Below are 25,752 nucleotides of genomic sequence, written 5' to 3'. Positions count from 1 at the left end.
AGCCTTCAGTCCATTCCCGAGCGGGCTTTGATTCAGACAGCCCTGCACAGCGGCTCCACAGCTCAGCCATCAGGATGAGCACCACGGCCCCGTGCTCCCTGCAACTTGTAGCCATGCAAAGTCTACTGAGCAACCAGTCCCTGGCCATCTCTGCCCTGGAGGATTTGCCGAGGCTTTCCTTCCCCGAGTTCTTCATGGAGGCCTATGCCCAGGGACACACAGAGGTAGTGAAGGCCATGGTGAAGTGCTGGCCATTCCCCTGCCTCCCCTTGGGTGACCTGACAAGGCCACCAGACCTGGGAACCATGAAAGCTGTCTTGGACGGCCTGGAAATGCTACTTGCCACGAAGGAGCGCCCCAGTCACTGGCAATTGCAAGTTGTGGAACTACGGAAGGTGTACCCCAACATCTGGACACGGGGCTACCACTCCATGGCCCGCATCTCTCACCCAGGGCTTCTGAATGCCAGGCCGACAGGCAGCGGCCGTTCACAGAGCAGTGGAGAGCAGCCCTTGTGGATATTCATGGACCTGACCATCGACCGTTTCCAGAATGAATGGCAAGACTACCTGGTCCAGTGGGCCAGGAAGAGGAAACAACGTGTCCAGCTGTGCTCAAGGAAGCTGCAGATACTGACTGGCTCCGCCTCCACAATTCAGAAAGCTCTGCTTCTGCTGAGGCTCGACTCCATCCAGGAACTGGGCTTGAGTAAGTTCTCGCGTGGAGGAACCGTGAAAACTTTGGCTCCTTACCTGGGCTACATGAAGAACCTACAGCTCCTCAGCTTGTCCAGGATGAGTGCCAGCTGCTACACGCGCAGCCCCAAGGATTCCTGCAAATTCGCGGCACATCTGGGGCAGCTGCACCATCTCCAGGAGCTTCATCTGCATGACGTGCTCTTCTCTTCTGAAAACATGCCTGCCATCCTCAGAAGCCTGAAGCCACTCAAGACCTTCTCTTTGAGTTCGTGTCTGCTCACAGAAGACAACCTAAGGTTTTTATCCCTGTGTTCTTGTACTAGCCAACTCAAGCACCTGCGCTTGAGGAGTTTGTTGATGCTCCACTTCAGTCCTGAGCCCCTGCAAGCCCTCCTGGAGAATGGCACCCACACCTTGGAGACCCTGGCCCTGGAGGACTGTGACATCACTGACTCCCAGCTCTCGGCTCTCCTGCCTACCCTGAGCCGTTGCTCTCTGCTCGGCTTCTTCAGTTTCTATGGAAACCGCCTCTCCGTGGCCAGCCTGCACAACCTGCTGAACCACACTGCCCGGCTCAGCCACTTGACTCGAGGGATCTATCCTGCCCCGCTGGAGAGCTACAGCGTTCTAGACTGGTGGCACCGACACATCCACGCTGACTCTTGGAGATTTGCCCAGGTGCGCACTGGCTTGTCACAGATGTTCAGAGAAATGGGGCCAAACCACAAGGTCCAGATCTGTACCCGTTTTGACCATCGCACAGACAGGGGCCAATTCTACAGCCTGGCACCTGATGGCTCCTGGGTGCTCACACAGGAGGCTCTTCCTGTCCTTTCACCTCTGCCTCTGTAGCAGCACAATCCACTTAGCAACAGTCTGGGGAACTCCAGCAACGAAAGTAAGGTCAGAAGTCAATGCTTCCGTGAACACCAGTGCTACTGTACAGTGTTGTTGAAAGGGAATGAGCCTCTGCTCTTGAAATTTTCACTTCAATGATGGCTTTGGAAGCCCAAGAGTGTGTTTGGTGGTCGATGAGTCCTGTGCACTGTCCATCAGCATAGGGACAATTCAGCCTGGGAAGAACTGTTCCTACCTGACTGGAGGAAAACCTCCCACGCATGGACAATCCCTGTGTAAACATCATTTTACTGTTTCAACCCCTAAATAAAAAATAGAAAAAGGAAAAATTGTGTGGAAAGCTGTCATTTCTCATCACTGAAGAGGGCCGGTCTTGTTCATGCCCGGAAACCCTGCTACTCGGATATTCTCAGATCTCAGCTGTCAGATCACCATCCAAGCCATCCTTTGCAGTAAAGACTCTTAGAGTCTCATCCATGGTAAATGTCCACAGATGACACAAATAAATCTGTAGCTCAGTAGGAGACAGTTGTCCTTGAGCATGAAGATTCAAGGACGGTGCAAATGATCCTATACTGGCAGGAACCAACACACACACACACACACACACACACACACACACACACACACGGAGAGAAAGACAGACAGACAGACAGACAGACAGACAGACAGACAGACAGACTCAGGGAGACAGAGATACAGTGAGAGGGACAGAGAGAGAGAGAGACAGATAGAGTCATGAGGGAAAGACCATTAAACCCATGATCATTTTCAAACAGGCACATAGCAAATCTTTGTGGGGGTGGGTGTTTAATGTCATGGAAAACTCAACATAGACTGCAGAAAGCAAAGAATGCTTTCCACTTTCCCCCATATACTTAGTGGTGAAAATCTGAGTGGCTGAAGGTGCCATGCTTGAGCTCTGAAACCATGCACCTTCTGCATTCAAATCACAGTTCTTTTGCAGTACTAGAAGAAATATTCCTTCACGAGCACCCAAAACCTCACACTCAAAATCCTGCACTGGGCAGGGAAGTCCAGGGCTCTCTAAGTGATGGCTCAAGTTCCACCTAGTAACAGGATGGCCTTGAATTGTGTTGTTTGGGTTTGTTTGGTTTTCTTTGTGTGTTTCTTTGTTCTCCCAGTCCTTGGCCTTGAACTCATTGCCTGACTGCTGTCTTTGGGCCTTCACAATTCCACAACTCTACCACTTGAGACACAATAGCACTTCCAGCCTTTTTCTCTGTATGTGCTACTGAGAAAGCAAATGAAGTCTTGGTGCAGGGACGGCAAGCACTGTTCCAAGTAGCCAACATCCCACGCTCTAAGAATTCTTTTTGAATGCGCTCTTCCAAACCTTGACTTCTTCCCCCATCTGATTGGCTTTGCATTTAGAACTGCCCAGGCATTTTCGTGGCCTTGGAGAGAGAAGGGCATCTAGGTGATTGCCTGAGGCACTGCCCTTAATTTGTGGGGTCAATTTCATTGCATGTGAGTCATGAAACTGGAAAACTATGTGTATAACACCTTCAAAAGCAAGTAATTTAAAAGGTTTCACATGTTTGACAGGCAGACAGACAGACAGACAGACAGACAGACAGACAGACAGACAGACAAGGTCATTTGGGGCAGAAGTTTGAGGTTGTCTTTCTTCAAATGGGCTATGAGGTTCCTGGAATTCTAGGGATGGCGTGATATCAGTGGGCCCTATCATGGTTGAACCATGTGGTGAGTTTGTAAACAAAACTAGGTGAGAAAACAAACTCTTCTTGGTAGAGTGTATGGTGAGAGAACAGAGAAGCCACTGGGTGAAAGTCAATTAATCTGCAAGGGAGAGTTTCTTGGGGTCACAAGTGTGACCAGAAAAGGGCCAGGGGTACAGACAGGTGAGGAAGAGTGAGATGGGGGGGTGGCTTAATGGCCCCGGAGCTACTGCAGGCCTGAGGAGACAGGGCGGGTCAGGCTCACAGGGTGTGTCCATCTCCATTGAAACTGGAGTCGGTCCAGACCAGTTCCCAGGGACTGAACTCACAGGGAGCCGGGCTTTGTAGATACCCAGCTCAGTATGGAAGAATTTGAGCACCCCCATTACCTGATGGGTGGGTGGGTGACCAACTCCAGGAGGACTGGGTGATTTTCCATGATTCCAAATGCAGCTGTTGAGCCACCTTGGCATCGTGGAAATTTGGAGTCTATCGCTGGTGTCTCTTACTGGATGCAAACATGAGGGTATGGCCGACATCAGGGGGCTACATCTGGATCTTTGACACTCCTACTGAATCTATGTCACCTAAGTAAAGAGTAAAGTCAATTCCCAGTGAGAGTGTGGACTGAGAAGTGTTTGGGAAATCGTACAAGGCTATCCACATTTCTAGAGGCTGTGCCCATTCACTTCTTCCTCTACTGATTAGGTTGTGTAGGAACCAGCATTTGTCTTCCACTAATAGACTCTCATCTCGAATAAACTCCTCGGAAAAAGTCAGAGATACTGTTGTGCCTCAAGAGGGAAAGCAGTAACCTTGGCCATCCAGAGCGAAGGTACACTTTCCAGATCCGACTGAAAGTTCAAGGACCAGCACAGAAAACAAAGGCTGGAAGACAGGGATACATGAAGTCATTGGGATGCTCTAAAGTTTGGCTGAAACAACTCTGCTGATCCTTTGCATGCTTAGAAAAAGGAAACATCCATGGGAATGTCTGGAGTGATGCAGGTGTCCCAGTGGGAAATGGATGTGTTGCAACGTGATTGACATTCCAAAGAGAAGGTGGAATGTTTGGGACACACCTTTAATCCCCGATCAGCTTTGGAGAAGAGAATAGTTGGAATTCACTGGGAGTGGCTATCCCACCAGGGTGTAATGGCTCAGAAATGCCACCCATTGCTCCTCTCTGATTGGTGGATATGCAATGGAGTGGAGGGGTTGGCTTAGGAAGATAGCAAAGTGCGCTCTAGAACAGAAGCTGAGTCCTGGAGCCTTCAGTCCATTCCCGAGCGGGCTTTGATTCAGACAGCCCTGCACAGCGGCTCCACAGCTCAGCCATCAGGATGAGCACCACGGCCCCGTGCTCCCTGCAACTTGTAGCCATGCAAAGTCTACTGAGCAACCAGTCCCTGGCCATCTCTGCCCTGGAGGATTTGCCGAGGCTTTCCTTCCCCGAGTTCTTCATGGAGGCCTATGCCCAGGGACACACAGAGGTAGTGAAGGCCATGGTGAAGTGCTGGCCATTCCCCTGCCTCCCCTTGGGTGACCTGACAAGGCCACCAGACCTGGGAACCATGAAAGCTGTCTTGGACGGCCTGGAAATGCTACTTGCCACGAAGGAGCGCCCCAGTCACTGGCAATTGCAAGTTGTGGAACTACGGAAGGTGTACCCCAACATCTGGACACGGGGCTACCACTCCATGGCCCGCATCTCTCACCCAGGGCTTCTGAATGCCAGGCCGACAGGCAGCGGCCGTTCACAGAGCAGTGGAGAGCAGCCCTTGTGGATATTCATGGACCTGACCATCGACCGTTTCCAGAATGAATGGCAAGACTACCTGGTCCAGTGGGCCAGGAAGAGGAAACAACGTGTCCAGCTGTGCTCAAGGAAGCTGCAGATACTGACTGGCTCCGCCTCCACAATTCAGAAAGCTCTGCTTCTGCTGAGGCTCGACTCCATCCAGGAACTGGGCTTGAGTAAGTTCTCGCGTGGAGGAACCGTGAAAACTTTGGCTCCTTACCTGGGCTACATGAAGAACCTACAGCTCCTCAGCTTGTCCAGGATGAGTGCCAGCTGCTACACGCGCAGCCCCAAGGATTCCTGCAAATTCGCGGCACATCTGGGGCAGCTGCACCATCTCCAGGAGCTTCATCTGCATGACGTGCTCTTCTCTTCTGAAAACATGCCTGCCATCCTCAGAAGCCTGAAGCCACTCAAGACCTTCTCTTTGAGTTCGTGTCTGCTCACAGAAGACAACCTAAGGTTTTTATCCCTGTGTTCTTGTACTAGCCAACTCAAGCACCTGCGCTTGAGGAGTTTGTTGATGCTCCACTTCAGTCCTGAGCCCCTGCAAGCCCTCCTGGAGAATGGCACCCACACCTTGGAGACCCTGGCCCTGGAGGACTGTGACATCACTGACTCCGAGCTCTCAGCTCTCCTGCCTACCCTGAGCCGTTGCTCTCTGCTCGGCTTCTTCAGTTTCTATGGAAACCGCCTCTCCGTGGCCAGCCTGCACAACCTGCTGAACCACACTGCCCGGCTCAGCCACTTGACTCGAGGGATCTATCCTGCCCCGCTGGAGAGCTACAGCGTTCTAGACTGGTGGCACCGACACATCCACGCTGACTCTTGGAGATTTGCCCAGGTGCGCACTGGCTTGTCACAGATGTTCAGAGAAATGGGGCCAAACCACAAGGTCCAGGTCTGTACCCGTTTTGACCATCGCACAGACAGGGGCCAATTCTACAGCCTGGCACCTGATGGCTCCTGGGTGCTCACACAGGAGGCTCTTCCTGTCCTTTCACCTCTGCCTCTGTAGCAGCACAATCCACTTAGCAACAGTCTGGGGAACTCCAGCAACGAAAGTAAGGTCAGAAGTCAATGCTTCCGTGAACACCAGTGCTACTGTACAGTGTTGTTGAAAGGGAATGAGCCTCTGCTCTTGAAATTTTCACTTCAATGATGGCTTTGGAAGCCCAAGAGTGTGTTTGGTGGTCGATGAGTCCTGTGCACTGTCCATCAGCATAGGGACAATTCAGCCTGGGAAGAACTGTTCCTACCTGACTGGAGGAAAACCTCCCACGCATGGACAATCCCTGTGTAAACATCATTTTACTGTTTCAACCCCTAAATAAAAAATAGAAAAAGGAAAAATTGTGTGGAAAGCTGTCATTTCTCATCACTGAAGAGGGCCAGTCTTGTTCATGCCCGGAAACCCTGGTACTCGGATATTCTCAGATCTCAGCTGTCAGATCACCATCCAAGCCATCCTTTGCAGTAAAGACTCTTAGAGTCTCATCCATGGTAAACGTCCACAGATGACACAAATAAATCTGTAGCTCAGTAGGAGACAGTTGTCCTTGAGCATGAAGATTCAAGGACGGTGCAAATGATCCTATACTGGCAGGAACCAACACACACACACACACACACACACACACACGGAGAGAAAGACAGACAGACAGACAGACAGACAGACTCAGAGAGACAGAGATACAGTGAGAGGGACAGAGAGAGAGTGAGACAGATAGAGTCAGGAGGGAAAGACCATTAAACCCATGATCATTTTCAAACAGGCACATAGCAAATCTTTGTGGGGGTGGGTGTTTAATGTCATGGAAAACTCAACATAGACTGCAGAAAGCAAAGAATGCTTTCCACTTTCCCCCATATACTTAGTGGTGAAAATCTGAGTGGCTGAAGGTGCCATGCTTGAGCTCTGAAACCATGCACCTTCTGCATTCAAATCACAGTTCTTTTGCAGTACTAGAAGAAATATTCCTTCACGAGCACCCAAAACCTCACACTCAAAATCCTGCACTGGGCAGGGAAGTCCAGGGCTCTCTAAGTGATGGCTCAAGTTCCACCTAGTAACAGGATGGCCTTGAATTGTGTTGTTTGGGTTTGTTTGGTTTTCTTTGTGTGTTTCTTTGTTCTCCCAGTCCTTGGCCTTGAACTCATTGCCTGACTGCTGTCTTTGGGCCTTCACAATTCCACAACTCTACCACTTGAGACACAATAGCACTTCCAGCCTTTTTCTCTGTATGTGCTACTGAGAAAGCAAATGAAGTCTTGGTGCAGGGACGGCAAGCACTGTTCCAAGTAGCCAACATCCCACGCTCTAAGAATTCTTTTTGAATGTGCTCTTCCAAACCTTGACTTCTTCCCCCATCTGATTGGCTTTGCATTTAGAACTGCCCAGGCATTTTCGTGGCCTTGGAGAGAGAAGGGCATCTAGGTGATTGCCTGAGGCACTGCCCTTAATTTGTGGGGTCAATTTCATTCCATGTGAGTCATGAAACTGGAAAACTATGTGTATAACACCTTCAAAAGCAAGTAATTTAAAAGGTTTCACATGTTTGACAGGCAGACAGACAGACAGACAGACAGACAGACAGACCGACAGACAAAGGTCATTTGGGGCAGAAGCTTGAGGTTGTCTTTCTTCAAATGGGCTATGAGGTTCCTGGAATTCTAGGGATGGCGTGATATCAGTGGGCCCTATCATGGTTGAACCATGTGGTGAGTTTGTAAACAAAACTAGGTGAGAAAACAAACTCTTCTTGGTAGAGTGTATGGTGAGAGAACAGAGAAGCCACTGGGTGAAAGTCAATTAATCTCCAAGGGAGAGTTTCTTGGGGTCACAAGTGTGACCAGAAAAGGGCCAGGGGTACAGACAGGGGAGGAAGAGTGAGATGGGGGGGTGGCTTAATGGCCCCGAGCTACTGCAGGCCTGAGGAGACAGGGCGGGTCAGGCTCACAGGGTGTGTCCATCTCCATTGAAACTGGAGTCGGTCCAGACCAGTTCCCAGGGACTGAACTCACAGGGAGCCGGGCTTTGTAGATACCCAGCTCAGTATGGAGAAATTTAAGCACCCCCATTACCTGATGGGTGGGTGGGTGACCACCTCCAGAAGGACTGGGTGATGTTCCATGATTCCAAATGCAGCTGTTGAGCCACCTTGGCATCGTGGAAATTTGGAGTCTATCGCTGGTGTCTCTTACTGGATGCAAACATGAGGGTATGGCCGACATCAGGGGGCTACATCTGGATCTTTGACACTCCTACTGAATCTATGTCACCTAAGTAAAGAGTAAAGTCAATTCCCAGTGAGAGTGTGGACTGAGAAGTGTTTGGGAAATCGTACCAGGCTATCCACATTTCTAGAGGCTGTGCCCATTCACTTCTTCCTCTACTGATTAGGTTGTGTAGGAACCAGCATTTGTCTTCCACTAATAGACGCTCATCTCGAATAAACTCCTCGGAAAAAGTCAGAGATACTGTTGTGCCTCAAGAGGGACAGCAGTAACCTTGGCTATCCAGAGCGGAAGTACACTTTCCAGATCCGACTGAAAGTTCAAGGACCAGCACAGAAAACAAAGGCTGGAAGACAGGGATACATGAAGTCATTGGGATGCTCTAAAGTTTGGCTGAAACAACTCTGCTGATCCTTTGCATGCTTAGAAAAAGGAAACATCCATGGGAATGTCTGGAGTGATGCAGGTGTCCCAGTGGGAAATGGATGTGTTGCAACGTGATTGACATTCCAAAGAGAAGGTGGAATGTTTGGGACACACCTTTAATCCCCGATCAGCTTTGGAGAAGAGAATAGTTGGAATTCACTGGGAGTGGCTATCCCACCAGGGTGTAATGGCTCAGAAATGCCACCCATTGCTCCTCTCTGATTGGTGGATATGCAATGGAGTGGAGGGGTTGGCTTAGGAAGATAGCAAAGTGCGCTCTAGAACAGAAGCTGAGTCCTGGAGCCTTCAGTCCATTCCCGAGCGGGCTTTGATTCAGACAGCCCTGCACAGCGGCTCCACAGCTCAGCCATCAGGATGAGCACCACGGCCCCGTGCTCCCTGCAACTTGTAGCCATGCAAAGTCTACTGAGCAACCAGTCCCTGGCCATCTCTGCCCTGGAGGATTTGCCGAGGCTTTCCTTCCCCGAGTTCTTCATGGAGGCCTATGCCCAGGGACACACAGAGGTAGTGAAGGCCATGGTGAAGTGCTGGCCATTCCCCTGCCTCCCCTTGGGTGACCTGACAAGGCCACCAGACCTGGGAACCATGAAAGCTGTCTTGGACGGCCTGGAAATGCTACTTGCCACGAAGGAGCGCCCCAGTCACTGGCAATTGCAAGTTGTGGAACTACGGAAGGTGTACCCCAACATCTGGACACGGGGCTACCACTCCATGGCCCGCATCTCTCACCCAGGGCTTCTGAATGCCAGGCCGACAGGCAGCGGCCGTTCACAGAGCAGTGGAGAGCAGCCCTTGTGGATATTCATGGACCTGACCATCGACCGTTTCCAGAATGAATGGCAAGACTACCTGGTCCAGTGGGCCAGGAAGAGGAAACAACGTGTCCAGCTGTGCTCAAGGAAGCTGCAGATACTGACTGGCTCCGCCTCCACAATTCAGAAAGCTCTGCTTCTGCTGAGGCTCGACTCCATCCAGGAACTGGGCTTGAGTAAGTTCTCGCGTGGAGGAACCGTGAAAACTTTGGCTCCTTACCTGGGCTACATGAAGAACCTACAGCTCCTCAGCTTGTCCAGGATGAGTGCCAGCTGCTACACGCGCAGCCCCAAGGATTCCTGCAAATTCGCGGCACATCTGGGGCAGCTGCACCATCTCCAGGAGCTTCATCTGCATGACGTGCTCTTCTCTTCTGAAAACATGCCTGCCATCCTCAGAAGCCTGAAGCCACTCAAGACCTTCTCTTTGAGTTCGTGTCTGCTCACAGAAGACAACCTAAGGTTTTTATCCCTGTGTTCTTGTACTAGCCAACTCAAGCACCTGCGCTTGAGGAGTTTGTTGATGCTCCACTTCAGTCCTGAGCCCCTGCAAGCCCTCCTGGAGAATGGCACCCACACCTTGGAGACCCTGGCCCTGGAGGACTGTGACATCACTGACTCCCAGCTCTCGGCTCTCCTGCCTACCCTGAGCCGTTGCTCTCTGCTCGGCTTCTTCAGTTTCTATGGAAACCGCCTCTCCGTGGCCAGCCTGCACAACCTGCTGAACCACACTGCCCGGCTCAGCCACTTGACTCGAGGGATCTATCCTGCCCCGCTGGAGAGCTACAGCGTTCTAGACTGGTGGCACCGACACATCCACGCTGACTCTTGGAGATTTGCCCAGGTGCGCACTGGCTTGTCACAGATGTTCAGAGAAATGGGGCCAAACCACAAGGTCCAGATCTGTACCCGTTTTGACCATCGCACAGACAGGGGCCAATTCTACAGCCTGGCACCTGATGGCTCCTGGGTGCTCACACAGGAGGCTCTTCCTGTCCTTTCACCTCTGCCTCTGTAGCAGCACAATCCACTTAGCAACAGTCTGGGGAACTCCAGCAACGAAAGTAAGGTCAGAAGTCAATGCTTCCGTGAACACCAGTGCTACTGTACAGTGTTGTTGAAAGGGAATGAGCCTCTGCTCTTGAAATTTTCACTTCAATGATGGCTTTGGAAGCCCAAGAGTGTGTTTGGTGGTCGATGAGTCCTGTGCACTGTCCATCAGCATAGGGACAATTCAGCCTGGGAAGAACTGTTCCTACCTGACTGGAGGAAAACCTCCCACGCATGGACAATCCCTGTGTAAACATCATTTTACTGTTTCAACCCCTAAATAAAAAATAGAAAAAGGAAAAATTGTGTGGAAAGCTGTCATTTCTCATCACTGAAGAGGGCCGGTCTTGTTCATGCCCGGAAACCCTGCTACTCGGATATTCTCAGATCTCAGCTGTCAGATCACCATCCAAGCCATCCTTTGCAGTAAAGACTCTTAGAGTCTCATCCATGGTAAATGTCCACAGATGACACAAATAAATCTGTAGCTCAGTAGGAGACAGTTGTCCTTGAGCATGAAGATTCAAGGACGGTGCAAATGATCCTATACTGGCAGGAACCAACACACACACACACACACACACACACACACACACACACACACACACGGAGAGAAAGACAGACAGACAGACAGACAGACTCAGGGAGACAGAGATACAGTGAGAGGGACAGAGAGAGAGAGAGAGAGACAGATAGAGTCATGAGGGAAAGACCATTAAACCCATGATCATTTTCAAACAGGCACATAGCAAATCTTTGTGGGGGTGGGTGTTTAATGTCATGGAAAACTCAACATAGACTGCAGAAAGCAAAGAATGCTTTCCACTTTCCCCCATATACTTAGTGGTGAAAATCTGAGTGGCTGAAGGTGCCATGCTTGAGCTCTGAAACCATGCACCTTCTGCATTCAAATCACAGTTCTTTTGCAGTACTAGAAGAAATATTCCTTCACGAGCACCCAAAACCTCACACTCAAAATCCTGCACTGGGCAGGGAAGTCCAGGGCTCTCTAAGTGATGGCTCAAGTTCCACCTAGTAACAGGATGGCCTTGAATTGTGTTGTTTGGGTTTGTTTGGTTTTCTTTGTGTGTTTCTTTGTTCTCCCAGTCCTTGGCCTTGAACTCATTGCCTGACTGCTGTCTTTGGGCCTTCACAATTCCACAACTCTACCACTTGAGACACAATAGCACTTCCAGCCTTTTTCTCTGTATGTGCTACTGAGAAAGCAAATGAAGTCTTGGTGCAGGGACGGCAAGCACTGTTCCAAGTAGCCAACATCCCACGCTCTAAGAATTCTTTTTGAATGTGCTCTTCCAAACCTTGACTTCTTCCCCCATCTGATTGGCTTTGCATTTAGAACTGCCCAGGCATTTTCGTGGCCTTGGAGAGAGAAGGGCATCTAGGTGATTGCCTGAGGCACTGCCCTTAATTTGTGGGGTCAATTTCATTGCATGTGAGTCATGAAACTGGAAAACTATGTGTATAACACCTTCAAAAGCAAGTAATTTAAAAGGTTTCACATGTTTGACAGGCAGACAGACAGACAGACAGCCAGACAGACCGACAGACAAGGTCATTTGGGGCAGAAGTTTGAGGTTGTCTTTCTTCAAATGGGCTATGAGGTTCCTGGAATTCTAGGGATGGCGTGATATCAGTGGGCCCTATCATGGTTGAACCATGTGGTGAGTTTGTAAACAAAACTAGGAGAGAAAACAAACTCTTCTTGGTAGAGTGTATGGTGAGTGAACAGAGAAGCCACTGGGTGAAAGTCAATTAATCTGCAAGGGAGAGTTTCTTGGGGTCACAAGTGTGACCAGAAAAGGGCCAGGGGTACAGACAGGTGAGGAAGAGTGAGATGGGGGTGTGGCTTAATGGCCCCGGAGCTACTGCAGGCCTGAGGAGACAGGGCGGGTCAGGCTCACAGGGTGTGTCCATCTCCATTGAAACTGGAGTCGGTCCAGACCAGTTCCCAGGGACTGAACTCACAGGGAGCCGGGCTTTGTAGATACCCAGCTCAGTATGGAAGAATTTGAGCACCCCCATTACCTGATGGGTGGGTGGGTGACCAACTCCAGGAGGACTGGGTGATTTTCCATGATTCCAAATGCAGCTGTTGAGCCACCTTGGCATCGTGGAAATTTGGAGTCTATCGCTGGTGTCTCTTACTGGATGCAAACATGAGGGTATGGCCGACATCAGGGGGCTACATCTGGATCTTTGACACTCCTACTGAATCTATGTCACCTAAGTAAAGAGTAAAGTCAATTCCCAGTGAGAGTGTGGACTGAGAAGTGTTTGGGAAATCGTACCAGGCTATCCACATTTCTAGAGGCTGTGCCCATTCACTTCTTCCTCTACTGATTAGGTTGTGTAGGAACCAGCATTTGTCTTCCACTAATAGACTCTCATCTCGAATAAACTCCTCGGAAAAAGTCAGAGATACTGTTGTGCCTCAAGAGGGAAAGCAGTAACCTTGGCTATCCAGAGCGAAGGTACACTTTCCAGATCCGACTGAAAGTTCAAGGACCAGCACAGAAAACAAAGGCTGGAAGACAGGGATACATGAAGTCATTGGGATGCTCTAAAGTTTGGCTGAAACAACTCTGCTGATCCTTTGCATGCTTAGAAAAAGGAAACATCCATGGGAATGTCTGGAGTGATGCAGGTGTCCCAGTGGGAAATGGATGTGTTGCAACGTGATTGACATTCCAAAGAGAAGGTGGAATGTTTGGGACACACCTTTAATCCCCGATCAGCTTTGGAGAAGAGAATAGTTGGAATTCACTGGGAGTGGCTATCCCACCAGGGTGTAATGGCTCAGAAATGCCACCCATTGCTCCTCTCTGATTGGTGGATATGCAATGGAGTGGAGGGGTTGGCTTAGGAAGATAGCAAAGTGCGCTCTAGAACAGAAGCTGAGTCCTGGAGCCTTCAGTCCATTCCCGAGCGGGCTTTGATTCAGACAGCCCTGCACAGCGGCTCCACAGCTCAGCCATCAGGATGAGCACCACGGCCCCGTGCTCCCTGCAACTTGTAGCCATGCAAAGTCTACTGAGCAACCAGTCCCTGGCCATCTCTGCCCTGGAGGATTTGCCGAGGCTTTCCTTCCCCGAGTTCTTCATGGAGGCCTATGCCCAGGGACACACAGAGGTAGTGAAGGCCATGGTGAAGTGCTGGCCATTCCCCTGCCTCCCCTTGGGTGACCTGACAAGGCCACCAGACCTGGGAACCATGAAAGCTGTCTTGGACGGCCTGGAAATGCTACTTGCCACGAAGGAGCGCCCCAGTCACTGGCAATTGCAAGTTGTGGAACTACGGAAGGTGTACCCCAACATCTGGACACGGGGCTACCACTCCATGGCCCGCATCTCTCACCCAGGGCTTCTGAATGCCAGGCCGACAGGCAGCGGCCGTTCACAGAGCAGTGGAGAGCAGCCCTTGTGGATATTCATGGACCTGACCATCGACCGTTTCCAGAATGAATGGCAAGACTACCTGGTCCAGTGGGCCAGGAAGAGGAAACAACGTGTCCAGCTGTGCTCAAGGAAGCTGCAGATACTGACTGGCTCCGCCTCCACAATTCAGAAAGCTCTGCTTCTGCTGAGGCTCGACTCCATCCAGGAACTGGGCTTGAGTAAGTTCTCGCGTGGAGGAACCGTGAAAACTTTGGCTCCTTACCTGGGCTACATGAAGAACCTACAGCTCCTCAGCTTGTCCAGGATGAGTGCCAGCTGCTACACGCGCAGCCCCAAGGATTCCTGCAAATTCGCGGCACATCTGGGGCAGCTGCACCATCTCCAGGAGCTTCATCTGCATGACGTGCTCTTCTCTTCTGAAAACATGCCTGCCATCCTCAGAAGCCTGAAGCCACTCAAGACCTTCTCTTTGAGTTCGTGTCTGCTCACAGAAGACAACCTAAGGTTTTTATCCCTGTGTTCTTGTACTAGCCAACTCAAGCACCTGCGCTTGAGGAGTTTGTTGATGCTCCACTTCAGTCCTGAGCCCCTGCAAGCCCTCCTGGAGAATGGCACCCACACCTTGGAGACCCTGGCCCTGGAGGACTGTGACATCACTGACTCCCAGCTCTCGGCTCTCCTGCCTACCCTGAGCCGTTGCTCTCTGCTCGGCTTCTTCAGTTTCTATGGAAACCGCCTCTCCATGGCCAGCCTGCACAACCTGCTGAACCACACTGCCCGGCTCAGCCACTTGACTCGAGGGATCTATCCTGCCCCGCTGGAGAGCTACAGCGTTCTAGACTGGTGGCACCGACACATCCACGCTGACTCTTGGAGATTTGCCCAGGTGCGCACTGGCTTGTCACAGATGTTCAGAGAAATGGGGCCAAACCACAAGGTCCAGATCTGTACCCGTTTTGACCATCGCACAGACAGGGGCCAATTCTACAGCCTGGCACCTGATGGCTCCTGGGTGCTCACACAGGAGGCTCTTCCTGTCCTTTCACCTCTGCCTCTGTAGCAGCACAATCCACTTAGCAACAGTCTGGGGAACTCCAGCAACGAAAGTAAGGTCAGAAGTCAATGCTTCCGTGAACACCAGTGCTACTGTACAGTGTTGTTGAAAGGGAATGAGCCTCTGCTCTTGAAATTTTCACTTCAATGATGGCTTTGGAAGCCCAAGAGTGTGTTTGGTGGTCGATGAGTCCTGTGCACTGTCCATCAGCATAGGGACAATTCAGCCTGGGAAGAACTGTTCCTACCTGACTGGAGGAAAACCTCCCACGCATGGACAATCCCTGTGTAAACATCATTTTACTGTTTCAACCCCTAAATAAAAAATAGAAAAAGGAAAAATTGTGTGGAAAGCTGTCATTTCTCATCACTGAAGAGGGCCGGTCTTGTTCATGCCCGGAAACCCTGCTACTCGGATATTCTCAGATCTCAGCTGTCAGATCACCATCCAAGCCATCCTTTGCAGTAAAGACTCTTAGAGTCTCATCCATGGTAAATGTCCACAGATGACACAAATAAATCTGTAGCTCAGTAGGAGACAGTTGTCCTTGAGCATGAAGATTCAAGGACGGTGCAAATGATCCTATACTGGCAGGAACCAACACACACACACACACACACACACACACACACACACACACACACACACACACACGGAGAGAAAGACAGACAGACAGACAGACAGACAGACTCAGGGAGACAGAGATACAGTGAGAGGGACAGAGAGAGAGAGAGACAGATAGAGTCATGAGGGAAAGACCATTAAACCCATGATCATTTTCAAACAGGCACATAGCAAATCTTTGTGGGGGTGGGTGTTTAATGTCATGGAAAACTCAACATAGACTGCAGAAAGCAAAGAATGCTTTCCACTTTCCCCCATATACTTAGTGGTGAAAATCTGAGTGGCTGAAGGTGCCATGCTTGAGCTCTGAAACCATGCACCTTCTGCATTCAAATCACAGTTCTTTTGCAGTACTAGAAGAAATATTCCTTCACGAGCACCCAAAACCTCACACTCAAAATCCTGCACTGGGCAGGGAAGTCCAGGGCTCTCTAAGTGATGGCTCAAGTTCCACCTAGTAACAGGATGGCCTTGAATTGTGTTGTTTGGGTTTGTTTGGTTTTCTTTGTGTGTTTCTTTGTTCTCCCAGTCCTTGGCCTTGAACTCATTGCCTGACTGCTGTCTTTGGGCCTTCACAATTCCACAACTCTACCACTTGAGACACAATAGCACTTCCAGCCTTTTTCTCTGTATGTGCTACTGAGAAAGCAAATGAAGTCTTGGTGCAGGGACGGCAAGCACTGTTCCAAGTAGCCAACATCCCACGCTCTAAGAATTCTTTTTGAATGTGCTCTTCCAAACCTTGACTTCTTCCCCCATCTGATTGGCTTTGCATTTAGAACTGCCCAGGCATTTTCGTGGCCTTGGAGAGAGAAGGGCATCTAGGTGATTGCCTGAGGCACTGCCCTTAATTTGTGGGGTCAATTTCATTGCATGTGAGTCATGAAACTGGAAAACTATGTGTATAACACCTTCAAAAGCAAGTAATTTAAAAGGTTTCACATGTTTGACAGGCAGACAGACAGACAGACAGACAGACAGACAGACAGACAAGGTCATTTGGGGCAGAAGTTTGAGGTTGTCTTTCTTCAAATGGGCTATGAGGTTCCTGGAATTCTAGGGATGGCGTGATATCAGTGGGCCCTATCATGGTTGAACCATGTGGTGAGTTTGTAAACAAAACTAGGTGAGAAAACAAACTCTTCTTGGTAGAGTGTATGGTGAGTGAACAGAGAAGCCACTGGGTGAAAGTCAATTAATCTGCAAGGGAGAGTTTCTTGGGGTCACAAGTGTGACCAGAAAAGGGCCAGGGGTACAGACAGGTGAGGAAGAGTGAGATGGGGGTGTGGCTTAATGGCCCCGGAGCTACTGCAGGCCTGAGGAGACAGGGCGGGTCAGGCTCACAGGGTGTGTCCATCTCCATTGAAACTGGAGTCGGTCCAGACCAGTTCCCAGGGACTGAACTCACAGGGAGCCGGGCTTTGTAGATACCCAGCTCAGTATGGAAGAATTTGAGCACCCCCATTACCTGATGGGTGGGTGGGTGACCAACTCCAGGAGGACTGGGTGATTTTCCATGATTCCAAATGCAGCTGTTGAGCCACCTTGGCATCGTGGAAATTTGGAGTCTATCGCTGGTGTCTCTTACTGGATGCAAACATGAGGGTATGGCCGACATCAGGGGGCTACATCTGGATCTTTGACACTCCTACTGAATCTATGTCACCTAAGTAAAGAGTAAAGTCAATTCCCAGTGAGAGTGTGGACTGAGAAGTGTTTGGGAAATCGTACCAGGCTATCCACATTTCTAGAGGCTGTGCCCATTCACTTCTTCCTCTACTGATTAGGTTGTGTAGGAACCAGCATTTGTCTTCCACTAATAGACTCTCATCTCGAATAAACTCCTCGGAAAAAGTCAGAGATACTGTTGTGCCTCAAGAGGGAAAGCAGTAACCTTGGCTATCCAGAGCGAAGGTACACTTTCCAGATCCGACTGAAAGTTCAAGGACCAGCACAGAAAACAAAGGCTGGAAGACAGGGATACATGAAGTCATTGGGATGCTCTAAAGTTTGGCTGAAACAACTCTGCTGATCCTTTGCATGCTTAGAAAAAGGAAACATCCATGGGAATGTCTGGAGTGATGCAGGTGTCCCAGTGGGAAATGGATGTGTTGCAACGTGATTGACATTCCAAAGAGAAGGTGGAATGTTTGGGACACACCTTTAATCCCCGATCAGCTTTGGAGAAGAGAATAGTTGGAATTCACTGGGAGTGGCTATCCCACCAGGGTGTAATGGCTCAGAAATGCCACCCATTGCTCCTCTCTGATTGGTGGATATGCAATGGAGTGGAGGGGTTGGCTTAGGAAGATAGCAAAGTGCGCTCTAGAACAGAAGCTGAGTCCTGGAGCCTTCAGTCCATTCCCGAGCGGGCTTTGATTCAGACAGCCCTGCACAGCGGCTCCACAGCTCAGCCATCAGGATGAGCACCACGGCCCCGTGCTCCCTGCAACTTGTAGCCATGCAAAGTCTACTGAGCAACCAGTCCCTGGCCATCTCTGCCCTGGAGGATTTGCCGAGGCTTTCCTTCCCCGAGTTCTTCATGGAGGCCTATGCCCAGGGACACACAGAGGTAGTGAAGGCCATGGTGAAGTGCTGGCCATTCCCCTGCCTCCCCTTGGGTGACCTGACAAGGCCACCAGACCTGGGAACCATGAAAGCTGTCTTGGACGGCCTGGAAATGCTACTTGCCACGAAGGAGCGCCCCAGTCACTGGCAATTGCAAGTTGTGGAACTACGGAAGGTGTACCCCAACATCTGGACACGGGGCTACCACTCCATGGCCCGCATCTCTCACCCAGGGCTTCTGAATGCCAGGCCGACAGGCAGCGGCCGTTCACAGAGCAGTGGAGAGCAGCCCTTGTGGATATTCATGGACCTGACCATCGACCGTTTCCAGAATGAATGGCAAGACTACCTGGTCCAGTGGGCCAGGAAGAGGAAACAACGTGTCCAGCTGTGCTCAAGGAAGCTGCAGATACTGACTGGCTCCGCCTCCACAATTCAGAAAGCTCTGCTTCTGCTGAGGCTCGACTCCATCCAGGAACTGGGCTTGAGTAAGTTCTCGCGTGGAGGAACCGTGAAAACTTTGGCTCCTTACCTGGGCTACATGAAGAACCTACAGCTCCTCAGCTTGTCCAGGATGAGTGCCAGCTGCTACACGCGCAGCCCCAAGGATTCCTGCAAATTCGCGGCACATCTGGGGCAGCTGCACCATCTCCAGGAGCTTCATCTGCATGACGTGCTCTTCTCTTCTGAAAACATGCCTGCCATCCTCAGAAGCCTGAAGCCACTCAAGACCTTCTCTTTGAGTTCGTGTCTGCTCACAGAAGACAACCTAAGGTTTTTATCCCTGTGTTCTTGTACTAGCCAACTCAAGCACCTGCGCTTGAGGAGTTTGTTGATGCTCCACTTCAGTCCTGAGCCCCTGCAAGCCCTCCTGGAGAATGGCACCCACACCTTGGAGACCCTGGCCCTGGAGGACTGTGACATCACTGACTCCCAGCTCTCGGCTCTCCTGCCTACCCTGAGCCGTTGCTCTCTGCTCGGCTTCTTCAGTTTCTATGGAAACCGCCTCTCCGTGGCCAGCCTGCACAACCTGCTGAACCACACTGCCCGGCTCAGCCACTTGACTCGAGGGATCTATCCTGCCCCGCTGGAGAGCTACAGCGTTCTAGACTGGTGGCACCGACACATCCACGCTGACTCTTGGAGATTTGCCCAGGTGCGCACTGGCTTGTCACAGATGTTCAGAGAAATGGGGCCAAACCACAAGGTCCAGATCTGTACCCGTTTTGACCATCGCACAGACAGGGGCCAATTCTACAGCCTGGCACCTGATGGCTCCTGGGTGCTCACACAGGAGGCTCTTCCTGTCCTTTCACCTCTGCCTCTGTAGCAGCACAATCCACTTAGCAACAGTCTGGGGAACTCCAGCAACGAAAGTAAGGTCAGAAGTCAATGCTTCCGTGAACAGCAGTGCTACTGTACAGTGTTGTTGAAAGGGAATGAGCCTCTGCTCTTGAAATTTTCACTTCAATGATGGCTTTGGAAGCCCAAGAGTGTGTTTGGTGGTCGATAAGTCCTGTGCACTGTCCATCAGCATAGGGACAATTCAGCCTGGGAAGAACTGTTCCTACCTGACTGGAGGAAAACCTCCCACGCATGGACAATCCCTGTGTAAACATCATTTTACTGTTTCAACCCCTAAATAAAAAATAGAAAAAGGAAAAATTGTGTGGAAAGCTGTCATTTCTCATCACTGAAGAGGGCCGGTCTTGTTCATGCCCGGAAACCCTGCTACTCGGATATTCTCAGATCTCAGCTGTCAGATCACCATCCAAGCCATCCTTTGCAGTAAAGACTCTTAGAGTCTCATCCATGGTAAACGTCCACAGATGACACAAATAAATCTGTAGCTCAGTAGGAGACAGTTGTCCTTGAGCATGAAGATTCAAGGACGGTGCAAATGATCCTATACTGGCAGGAACCAACACACACACACACACACACACACACACACACACACACACACGGAGAGAAAGACAGACACACAGACAGACAGACTCAGGGAGACAGAGATACAGTGAGAGGGACAGAGAGAGAGAGAGACAGATAGAGTCATGAGGGAAAGACCATTAAACCCATGATCATTTTCAAACAGGCACATAGCAAATCTTTGTGGGGGTGGGTGTTTAATGTCATGGAAAACTCAACATAGACTGCAGAAAGCAAAGAATGCTTTCCACTTTCCCCCATATACTTAGTGGTGAAAATCTGAGTGGCTGAAGGTGCCATGCTTGAGCTCTGAAACCATGCACCTTCTGCATTCAAATCACAGTTCTTTTGCAGTACTAGAAGAAATATTCCTTCACGAGCACCCAAAACCTCACACTCAAAATCCTGCACTGGGCAGGGAAGTCCAGGGCTCTCTAAGTGATGGCTCAAGTTCCACCTAGTAACAGGATGGCCTTGAATTGTGTTGTTTGGGTTTGTTTGGTTTTCTTTGTGTGTTTCTTTGTTCTCCCAGTCCTTGGCCTTGAACTCATTGCCTGACTGCTGTCTTTGGGCCTTCACAATTCCACAACTCTACCACTTGAGACACAATAGCACTTCCAGCCTTTTTCTCTGTATGTGCTACTGAGAAAGCAAATGAAGTCTTGGTGCAGGGACGGCAAGCACTGTTCCAAGTAGCCAACATCCCACGCTCTAAGAATTCTTTTTGAATGCGCTCTTCCAAACCTTGACTTCTTCCCCCATCTGATTGGCTTTGCATTTAGAACTGCCCAGGCATTTTCGTGGCCTTGGAGAGAGAAGGGCATCTAGGTGATTGCCTGAGGCACTGCCCTTAATTTGTGGGGTCAATTTCATTGCATGTGAGTCATGAAACTGGAAAACTATGTGTATAACACCTTCAAAAGCAAGTAATTTAAAAGGTTTCACATGTTTGACAGGCAGACAGACAGACAGACAGACAGACAGACAGACAGACCGACAGACAAGGTCATTTGGGGCAGAAGTTTGAGGTTGTCTTTCTTCAAATGGGCTATGAGGTTCCTGGAATTCTAGGGATGGCGTGATATCAGTGGGCCCTATCATGGTTGAACCATGTGGTGAGTTTGTAAACAAAACTAGGTGAGAAAACAAACTCTTCTTGGTAGAGTGTATGGTGAGAGAACAGAGAAGCCACTGGGTGAAAGTCAATTAATCTGCAAGGGAGAGTTTCTTGGGGTCACAAGTGTGACCAGAAAAGGGCCAGGGGTACAGACAGGTGAGGAAGAGTGAGATGGGGGTGTGGCTTAATGGCCCCGGAGCTACTGCAGGCCTGAGGAGACAGGGCGGGTCAGGCTCACAGGGTGTGTCCATCTCCATTGAAACTGGAGTCGGTCCAGACCAGTTCCCAGGGACTGAACTCACAGGGAGCCGGGCTTTGTAGATACCCAGCTCAGTATGGAAGAATTTGAGCACCCCCATTACCTGATGGGTGGGTGGGTGACCAACTCCAGGAGGACTGGGTGATTTTCCATGATTCCAAATGCAGCTGTTGAGCCACCTTGGCATCGTGGAAATTTGGAGTCTATCGCTGGTGTCTCTTACTGGATGCAAACATGAGGGTATGGCCGACATCAGGGGGCTACATCTGGATCTTTGACACTCCTACTGAATCTATGTCACCTAAGTAAAGAGTAAAGTCAATTCCCAGTGAGAGTGTGGACTGAGAAGTGTTTGGGAAATCGTACCAGGCTATCCACATTTCTAGAGGCTGTGCCCATTCACTTCTTCCTCTACTGATTAGGTTGTGTAGGAACCAGCATTTGTCTTCCACTAATAGACTCTCATCTCGAATAAACTCCTCGGAAAAAGTCAGAGATACTGTTGTGCCTCAAGAGGGAAAGCAGTAACCTTGGCTATCCAGAGCGAAGGTACACTTTCCAGATCCGACTGAAAGTTCAAGGACCAGCACAGAAAACAAAGGCTGGAAGACAGGGATACATGAAGTCATTGGGATGCTCTAAAGTTTGGCTGAAACAACTCTGCTGATCCTTTGCATGCTTAGAAAAAGGAAACATCCATGGGAATGTCTGGAGTGATGCAGGTGTCCCAGTGGGAAATGGATGTGTTGCAACGTGATTGACATTCCAAAGAGAAGGTGGAATGTTTGGGACACACCTTTAATCCCCGATCAGCTTCGGAGAAGAGAATAGTTGGAATTCACTGGGAGTGGCTATCCCACCAGGGTGTAATGGCTCAGAAATGCCACCCATTGCTCCTCTCTGATTGGTGGATATGCAATGGAGTGGAGGGGTTGGCTTAGGAAGATAGCAAAGTGCGCTCTAGAACAGAAGCTGAGTCCTGGAGCCTTCAGTCCATTCCCGAGCGGGCTTTGATTCAGACAGCCCTGCACAGCGGCTCCACAGCTCAGCCATCAGGATGAGCACCACGGCCCCGTGCTCCCTGCAACTTGTAGCCATGCAAAGTCTACTGAGCAACCAGTCCCTGGCCATCTCTGCCCTGGAGGATTTGCCGAGGCTTTCCTTCCCCGAGTTCTTCATGGAGGCCTATGCCCAGGGACACACAGAGGTAGTGAAGGCCATGGTGAAGTGCTGGCCATTCCCCTGCCTCCCCTTGGGTGACCTGACAAGGCCACCAGACCTGGGAACCATGAAAGCTGTCTTGGACGGCCTGGAAATGCTACTTGCCACGAAGGAGCGCCCCAGTCACTGGCAATTGCAAGTTGTGGAACTACGGAAGGTGTACCCCAACATCTGGACACGGGGCTACCACTCCATGGCCCGCATCTCTCACCCAGGGCTTCTGAATGCCAGGCCGACAGGCAGCGGCCGTTCACAGAGCAGTGGAGAGCAGCCCTTGTGGATATTCATGGACCTGACCATCGACCGTTTCCAGAATGAATGGCAAGACTACCTGGTCCAGTGGGCCAGGAAGAGGAAACAACGTGTCCAGCTGTGCTCAAGGAAGCTGCAGATACTGACTGGCTCCGCCTCCACAATTCAGAAAGCTCTGCTTCTGCTGAGGCTCGACTCCATCCAGGAACTGGGCTTGAGTAAGTTCTCGCGTGGAGGAACCGTGAAAACTTTGGCTCCTTACCTGGGCTACATGAAGAACCTACAGCTCCTCAGCTTGTCCAGGATGAGTGCCAGCTGCTACACGCGCAGCCCCAAGGATTCCTGCAAATTCGCGGCACATCTGGGGCAGCTGCACCATCTCCAGGAGCTTCATCTGCATGACGTGCTCTTCTCTTCTGAAAACATGCCTGCCATCCTCAGAAGCCTGAAGCCACTCAAGACCTTCTCTTTGAGTTCGTGTCTGCTCACAGAAGACAACCTAAGGTTTTTATCCCTGTGTTCTTGTACTAGCCAACTCAAGCACCTGCGCTTGAGGAGTTTGTTGATGCTCCACTTCAGTCCTGAGCCCCTGCAAGCCCTCCTGGAGAATGGCACCCACACCTTGGAGACCCTGGCCCTGGAGGACTGTGACATCACTGACTCCCAGCTCTCGGCTCTCCTGCCTACCCTGAGCCGTTGCTCTCTGCTCGGCTTCTTCAGTTTCTATGGAAACCGCCTCTCCGTGGCCAGCCTGCACAACCTGCTGAACCACACTGCCCGGCTCAGCCACTTGACTCGAGGGATCTATCCTGCCCCGCTGGAGAGCTACAGCGTTCTAGACTGGTGGCACCGACACATCCACGCTGACTCTTGGAGATTTGCCCAGGTGCGCACTGGCTTGTCACAGATGTTCAGAGAAATGGGGCCAAACCACAAGGTCCAGATCTGTACCCGTTTTGACCATCGCACAGACAGGGGCCAATTCTACAGCCTGGCACCTGATGGCTCCTGGGTGCTCACACAGGAGGCTCTTCCTGTCCTTTCACCTCTGCCTCTGTAGCAGCACAATCCACTTAGCAACAGTCTGGGGAACTCCAGCAACGAAAGTAAGGTCAGAAGTCAATGCTTCCGTGAACACCAGTGCTACTGTACAGTGTTGTTGAAAGGGAATGAGCCTCTGCTCTTGAAATTTTCACTTCAATGATGGCTTTGGAAGCCCAAGACTGTGTTTGGTGGTCGATGAGTCCTGTGCACTGTCCATCAGCATAGGGACAATTCAGCCTGGGAAGAACTGTTCCTACCTGACTGGAGGAAAACCTCCCACGCATGGACAATCCCTGTGTAAACATCATTTTACTGTTTCAACCCCTAAATAAAAAATAGAAAAAGGAAAAATTGTGTGGAAAGCTGTCATTTCTCATCACTGAAGAGGGCCGGTCTTGTTCATGCCCGGAAACCCTGCTACTCGGATATTCTCAGATCTCAGCTGTCAGATCACCATCCAAGCCATCCTTTGCAGTAAAGACTCTTAGAGTCTCATCCATGGTAAATGTCCACAGATGACACAAATAAATCTGTAGCTCAGTAGGAGACAGTTGTCCTTGAGCATGAAGATTCAAGGACGGTGCAAATGATCCTATACTGGCAGGAACCAACACACACACACACACACACACACACACACACACACACACGGAGAGAAAGACAGACAGACAGACAGACAGACAGACAGACTCAGGGAGACAGAGATACAGTGAGAGGGACAGAGAGAGAGAGAGACAGATAGAGTCATGAGGGAAAGACCATTAAACCCATGATCATTTTCAAACAGGCACATAGCAAATCTTTGTGGGGGTGGGTGTTTAATGTCATGGAAAACTCAACATAGACTGCAGAAAGCAAAGAATGCTTTCCACTTTCCCCCATATACTTAGTGGTGAAAATCTGAGTGGCTGAAGGTGCCATGCTTGAGCTCTGAAACCATGCACCTTCTGCATTCAAATCACAGTTCTTTTGCAGTACTAGAAGAAATATTCCTTCACGAGCACCCAAAACCTCACACTCAAAATCCTGCACTGGGCAGGGAAGTCCAGGGCTCTCTAAGTGATGGCTCAAGTTCCACCTAGTAACAAGATGGCCTTGAATTGTGTTGTTTGGGTTTGTTTGGTTTTCTTTGTGTGTTTCTTTGTTCTCCCAGTCCTTGGCCTTGAACTCATTGCCTGACTGCTGTCTTTGGGCCTTCACAATTCCACAACTCTACCACTTGAGACACAATAGCACTTCCAGCCTTTTTCTCTGTATGTGCTACTGAGAAAGCAAATGAAGTCTTGGTGCAGGGACGGCAAGCACTGTTCCAAGTAGCCAACATCCCACGCTCTAAGAATTCTTTTTGAATGTGCTCTTCCAAACCTTGACTTCTTCCCCCATCTGATTGGCTTTGCATTTAGAACTGCCCAGGCATTTTCGTGGCCTTGGAGAGAGAAGGGCATCTAGGTGATTGCCTGAGGCACTGCCCTTAATTTGTGGGGTCAATTTCATTGCATGTGAGTCATGAAACTGGAAAACTATGTGTATAACACCTTCAAAAGCAAGTAATTTAAAAGGTTTCACATGTTTGACAGGCAGACAGACAGACAGACAGACAGACAGACAGACAGACAGACAGACAAGGTCATTTGGGGCAGAAGTTTGAGGTTGTCTTTCTTC

The 25,752-nt window shown here is 50.3% G+C and overlaps 1 protein-coding gene and 5 pseudogenes across 1 annotated transcript; all 6 read left to right on the top strand.

Annotated features, from left to right (window-relative positions):
* The first annotated feature begins 74 nt into the window (after positions 1–74).
* LOC150042526 (PRAME family member 12 pseudogene) lies at positions 75–1,550 on the top strand (annotated as a pseudogene).
* Positions 1,551–4,602: 3,052 nt separating this feature from the next.
* On the top strand, positions 4,603–6,078 carry LOC150042525 (PRAME family member 12-like). Its single transcript, XM_090324462.1, has one exon. The coding sequence runs from the start codon at positions 4,603–4,605 to the stop codon at positions 6,076–6,078; it is 1,476 nt and encodes a 491-aa protein (XP_090180588.1).
* Positions 6,079–9,098: 3,020 nt separating this feature from the next.
* On the top strand, positions 9,099–10,574 carry LOC150042524 (PRAME family member 12 pseudogene; annotated as a pseudogene).
* Positions 10,575–13,606: 3,032 nt separating this feature from the next.
* Positions 13,607–15,082, top strand: LOC150042523 (PRAME family member 12 pseudogene; annotated as a pseudogene).
* Positions 15,083–18,122: 3,040 nt separating this feature from the next.
* LOC150042522 (PRAME family member 12 pseudogene) lies at positions 18,123–19,598 on the top strand (annotated as a pseudogene).
* Positions 19,599–22,630: 3,032 nt separating this feature from the next.
* Positions 22,631–24,106, top strand: LOC150042521 (PRAME family member 12 pseudogene; annotated as a pseudogene).
* The last annotated feature ends 1,646 nt before the right edge of the window (positions 24,107–25,752 follow it).

Source organism: Megascapheus bottae, chromosome 35 (assembly GCF_031878675.1).
Source record: "Megascapheus bottae isolate mThoBot1 chromosome 35, mThoBot2.hap1, whole genome shotgun sequence".
In the NCBI taxonomy this organism is placed as follows: domain Eukaryota; kingdom Metazoa; phylum Chordata; class Mammalia; order Rodentia; family Geomyidae; genus Megascapheus; species Megascapheus bottae.
Note: the sequence above shows the minus strand (reverse complement) of the source record. Positions and strands in the feature narration are given on the sequence as shown.

What these genes read in the sequence shown, in the direction of transcription:
- LOC150042525 (XM_090324462.1), top strand. Translation starts at nt 4,603, where the DNA reads ATGAGCACCACGGCCCCGTGCTCCCTGCAACTTGTAGCCATGCAAAGT.